Source organism: Solanum lycopersicum, chromosome 11 (genome assembly GCF_036512215.1).
Source record: "Solanum lycopersicum chromosome 11, SLM_r2.1".
NCBI classification, from domain to species: domain Eukaryota; kingdom Viridiplantae; phylum Streptophyta; class Magnoliopsida; order Solanales; family Solanaceae; genus Solanum; species Solanum lycopersicum.
The window spans coordinates 15,076,085-15,081,885 of NC_090810.1; the positions used below are offsets into that span (position 1 = coordinate 15,076,085).

General features: G+C 38.5%; 1 protein-coding gene across 1 annotated transcript; it reads left to right on the plus strand.

Moving 5' to 3' along the window:
* Window positions 1–3,284: 3,284 nt before the first annotated feature.
* On the plus strand, window positions 3,285–4,246 carry LOC138339263 (uncharacterized). The gene is made up of 3 exons (XM_069290847.1): window positions 3,285–3,460; window positions 3,818–3,976; window positions 4,075–4,246. Exons 1-3 carry the CDS (start codon window positions 3,285–3,287, stop codon window positions 4,244–4,246), a joined length of 507 nt encoding a protein of 168 aa, XP_069146948.1.
* The last annotated feature ends 1,555 nt before the right edge of the window (window positions 4,247–5,801 follow it).

Sequence of the window (5,801 nt, forward strand, 5' to 3'; positions counted from 1 at the left end):
ACTTAACGAACTATGAATGAAGTCTCACGGCTTATATTTATAGATGCATAAGTGTATCATACATTTAAAAATAAGTGAATCTAAGGTGTATGTGATGAAATAATATTACCCTAGAAGGGTTAAGTACGAGTGCAAAACACATTAAATATCCTAGTGAATTGGCATACGATGAAATGATTATTATGTAATGAAATGATGAAACCCTAGAAGGGTTAAGTAAGATTGTGAAACACACAAATGGCCAAGTGCATTGACATATGATGAAATGAACATTCACGTAAAAAGGGGTGAGTAAATATGAAGAGTAAATGTGCTAATATTTATGAATGTGGTGAAAACATGATATGAGACTAATATAAAATATGAGAGCAATCTAAAATGACCCTAAGTAAATGTTACAAAAATGTACTCACCTATGAGAGTGTAAAGTTAATGAAGAGACCAGTTTCTATGAACACTCAAAAGAAAGTATTGAGATTAACACACTTAATACTAATAATGTGATGAGAAATCATCTATTGAGCTATGATGTCCTCATACTAGAAGACAACTTTTTTGACGTATGACTTGAATGTAATGGAACTTTATACTGAGCACCGATACACTAGCTATGAGCGATGATGCATTCTTTCAGGAAGGGAGGAGGTTCACGTAATTCTCATGAGATGAGACTGTCCGGCATCCCGGGTATGGTCTCCTTATATCTCCTAATCTTCAAACCTATACTGCCAATATAGGGATCTTTCGGGGTTCAATTCCCATGTACGCTAGCATGTTTTGGTAATTTTGGAAGGTGATTCCACCACTTTTTATGGTGGGGTTTTATGACACTGGATTTTTATGATGCTCACATGATCTATGTTGGTTAAAGTTAAAGTTCCCAATGAATGAATGAGGCCAACCTCAAATGATCCACATAATGAAACCAATGATACAATAGGTGTTAGGATAGGATAATCAAGCGGTGAGTTAGACTCAAGTAATTACATTAGGTCATTCTTGGTCATTGCTCAAAGAACTCGATGAAAGTCTTAAACTACATCCTAGGTATAGTTGGTGTTTATACTGGACCATGAATTAAATGAAATGAAGTAAGTATGAATGAACAAAGGAGACTCTCTGTTTGCTGAAGCAGAACCCCTAGTTGAGGTCCCATATGTTGATCCCTCATTTTTGTAATGTCTTAACGTCAAGTCCATGATTTCAATGTATCATGGCATACAAATGAATGATATGAACAACGTTATGTGTTTTTATCAATTATGATTTGTGCTATGTTTACGTTGTAGTGTTCTGTGTGCAAAATATTAAGTATGATGATGCATGTAACTCTGATGGCATAACTTTCCAAATTCAAATTTGGAAAGCTCATAAACTTTCCTAATCCAAATTTGGAAAGTTCACTCATTTTCCTAATCTCAGTTTGGCAAGCCCACTGACTTGACCTGCTATAATCATGTAGCTAGGAAAGAGCTATTCTTACTCATGCATGTCCTTGTTGTATGCTTGCATAAACACGTACTTAGTACAAGTGTGTACTAACCCTATACAACTCTAAACTTTTAGGTGCAGGCACAAGTGGACGCTAGAGCTACAGGATCAACGCTGCAGCTATCTGGACGTCGAGCATTCATCCGGACATGGTAGGACCTCATGCTTTCGAAAATGCTTGGCCATTTACATTTTAGCTTAGTTGTAGGATTGAGCTAGTGGAGTATGTTCCACTAGCGTTTCTTTCCCATTTTTGTTCAGACATTGTGTTTGGTGTCATTTTGGCAAGTATATCTTTATCGTTATAATAACCTGCTCCTTTCATTTGATCATTTTAATGTTAGATGGTTGATGGTGAACAATTTTATATATATTAGAATGCTTAGTAACCATATTAGGAAACAAAAAGTTTCAAATTTTCCGCGAAAATTAACCTAGATAAAGTAAGAATGACGTATGTAGGCTTGTCTGTGATCTCTGACAAGTCAACGACGCCGGTCTTATCTGGGGTCTAGATTCCAGTCGTGACACTACAGTTAAAAGATTTCATCTGATAAGGGTTTCATTCAGCCGAGCATATCCCCTTGGGGATCTTCAATGTTGTTTGTGAAAAATAAAGATGGGACCCTTAGAATGTGTATAAATTATTGGCATCTCACAAAGTCACTATCAAGAATAAGTATCCACTTCCCAGAATAGATGACTTGTTCTATCAACTCCAAGGGTCTATTTTCTTCTCGAAGATTGATCTTCGTTCGGGGTACCATCAACTAAGGTTTAGGGATAGAGATATCGCAAAGACACCCTTTCTTACCCGTTATGGTAATTATGAGTTCCTAGTTGTGTCATTTGGTCTCACGAATGCACCTGCTACATTTATAGATCTCATGAATAGGCTCTTCCGTGAATACCTTTACTCCTTCGTCATAATATTCATTGATCACATTCTCATCTACTCTAAGACCAAGGAAGAACATGAATAATATTTGAGACTAACCTTGCAGGTACTTACACAACACCAGTTGTATCCAAAATTCAGCAAGTGTGAATTCTGGCTTAGATCATGTTGTCTGACAAAGGTGTAGAGGTAGATCGCAGGAAGACAAAAGCTGTTAAGAACTGGCCAAAACCTCTTACTCCCACAGATATTCATAGTTTTTTGGGATTGGCTGGTTATTATCGTAGGCTCGTGAAGGGTTTTCTTTCTTCCATTGCTTCTTTAGTGACAGCTTCGATGCTTACTTTGCCTAAGTGTGGAAAGAATTACACTGTGTATTGTGATCCATCTAGGGTTGGTTTGGGTTGTGTTCTTATGAAGGGTAGTAAGGTGATAGCTTATGCATCTAGACAACTCAAGGTCCATGAAAAGAATTATCGCACTCATGACCTAGAGTTGGCAGCCGTGTTGTTTGCACTAAAGCTGTGGAGACACTACTTATATGGGGTGCATGTGGATGTGTTCATATACCAAATGAATCTCCAGTATATGTTCACATAGAGAGAGTTGAATCTATGTCAGTGGAGATTGTTGGAGCTGTTGAAGGACTATGATATGAATGTCCACTACCATCCAGGTAAGTCTAAATTTGTAGCTGATGATTTGAGTTGGATGAGCATGGGAAGTACATCCCATGTTAAGGATGAGAAGGAAAAGTTAGTGAAAGATATACGTAGACTGGCCAGACTAGGTGTGTGGTTAGTTGACTCTACTAGTCGGGTGTTTCAGTTCATCCTAGTTCTGAATCATCCTTAGTAGTTGAAGTCAAGAGGGTCAGCATCTTGATCTTGTGTTAATGGAGCTGAAGGACTTAGTGTTGGTTAAGATGAATGAGTCTTTTGCTTTGGGAGATGACGATATACTTAGGTACCAAGATAGGCTATGTGTACCAGATGTGGCTGATTTGCGGACCAGGATCCTTACAAAGGCCCATGGTTCCAGATATTTCATACATCCAGGTTTCAACAAGATGTATCATGATCTTAAGTAGATCTATTGGTGGTAAGGCATGAAGAAAGACATTGAAGAATACGTGGCCAAATGTCCTAATTGTCTACAAGTTAAGGCAGAATATCTTAAGCATGACGGTCTTACTCAGATGATTGAGGTTCTGACGTGGAAGTGGGAGGCTATTAATATGGAATTCGTGGTTCCTCTTCTGAAGACTAGGAGACATCATGACTCTATATGGGTTATTGTGGACAGGATGACTAACTCTACCCACTTTATCCCTGTGAACTCTACTTACAAAGCTGAGGATTATGCGAGACTCAACATTGATAAGATTATGAGATAACATGGGATTCCTTTGTCTATCATTTCAAATAGAGGAGCTCAGTTCCTTTCACATTTGTTGAGATCCTTCAAAAAGAGCTTAGGCACACAGATGAAGCTTAGTACTGCTGTTCATCCTCACTCTGATGGGCAGGCAGAGCACACCATTCAGACATTGGAGGATATGTTGAGGGCGTGTGTGACTGACTTCAGGTGTAGTTAGGATGACCATCTACTTTGAAAGAATTTTCGTATAATAATGGCTGTGACTCCATCATTTACATGGTACCATTTGAGGCGCTGTATGGTAGAAGCTTTAGGTCTCCAATTGGGTGGTTCGTGGTTGGAGAGTCATCAATCTTGGGTCCAGAGATCATTCGTGAGGCCTTAGAGAAGGTCAAGGTTATTAGGGACAGGTTGGCTACTGCTTACAGTACGCAGAAGTCTTATACAGAGAACAGAAAATGGCCCTTTAGAGTTTGATGTTGGTGACCAGGTCTATTTGAAGATATCACCTATGATGAGGGTGATGAGGTCTGGCAGGAAAGGGAAGTTGAGTCCTAGGTATGTTAGTCCATATGAGATCCTACAGCGTGTGTATGAGGTGGCCTATAAGTTGTCACATCCTGCGGAGCTATCTTCTGTTTATCCAGTCTTTCATTTCTCTATGTTAAATAAGTGCCTAGGTAATCAATCCAACATCGATTTTACCTATTGAAGGTTTGGGGGTTGATGAAAATTTGTCATATGAGGAGGTACGTGTTGAGATTTTAGACAGATTGATCTAGCTGCCGAGGAACAAGGAGATTGGCATAGTAAAGGTATTGTGGAGGAATCACTTTATTGAGGGTGCTACGTGGGAGGCCGAGGCCGATATGTGATCCCCCTACCCTCATCTTTTTATCTCTTGAGGTTAGACTTCATACTCTTAAGTCTAAGTTTCCTGATCTCTCCACTCTTTGTTATTATTGCTTGTTTGTGAATAGTAATTATGTTATGATCTGACTGGTATTAAACTATATAGTTAGTACTGTCATTTGGGGACGAATGTTCCTAAGAGGGGGATAATGTAACAACCCTAAAAATGGCTATGCTAAATAAAGCTTAATCTGTCTAGAATGCCTATGATTAGACCGGTTCACACGAATTGATGCGCGCGTAGAACCAGACCTCTTAACCTTTGCGACAGCCAGCTTACTAACTTGGGGAGTTAGTTGACCTAGGAAAGGTTGGTACAACCATGTAGGGCTCCCGAATATGAAGATTTACCCGAATGAGTCTTTAATAGATTTAAAAAGGGGAAATTTTAAGTTTGGAGGGTCTAGGGTTAAAATTGTCTTTTTCTAAGCTAATGGTAGTATTGTAATTACCCTAAATATGTAATTAATTATTTAATTAATAAGGTGGAGGGGTATTTCAGGGGGAGAGAGACAAAAATTGGCTCTTATAGTGAAGTCTTGCTCCACCCGGGTTTGAACCTAGGTGGAAGCAATGATTTAAATTATTTTCTTATGTAAGTTGGTAAATTAATGTAATTAATTAGTATTTATTAATTATTGGCTGATTTAAAATAAAAGTGAAATCAGATTTTTACCAGTTAATAAGAACTTATTTGGCAGTCCCAAACAAGATTCCAAAGCCTAAGAAAACCCTCATCTCTCACGCTAATCTCTCTCTCACATCTTTATCATTCTCTTTCACGTTCTCTCTGCCAAAATAACATAGAAGAACAGAAAATTTACTAAAGTTCTTTACACTTGAAGAACTTACAACGAAAAATAAAATTAAACGCTAAGCAAAGTAAGTTAGGCAACGGGAGGGTTTTCCGTCGAAAGTTTCGTGTTGAAAGTTTGTTTTGGACGTGAGTACTGGAGAAGGTTTGGGAAGCTACTTCAAGGTTTGAACGTCATAAAAGGTACTGTTTCTCTTCTCTCTTGGTCCCTTTCCCAAGAGACCCCTTAAGGTTCAGCATATTCTATTCAGAAAACTAGGATTGATCCCCGTTACATGTCCATGTCACTAGCTCCCGTTGATTCAT

Bases quoted from the DNA above. Each gene is read 5' to 3' on its own strand.
- LOC138339263 (XM_069290847.1), top strand. From the start codon at position 3,285: ATGGAGCTGAAGGACTTAGTGTTGGTTAAGATGAATGAGTCTTTTGCT. The intron at 3,461-3,817 runs GTATCATGATCT...CATTTCAAATAG, and splicing joins CATCCAGGTTTCAACAAGAT to AGGAGCTCAGTTCCTTTCAC. The intron at 3,977-4,074 runs GTGTAGTTAGGA...GCTGTATGGTAG, and splicing joins GCGTGTGTGACTGACTTCAG to AAGCTTTAGGTCTCCAATTG.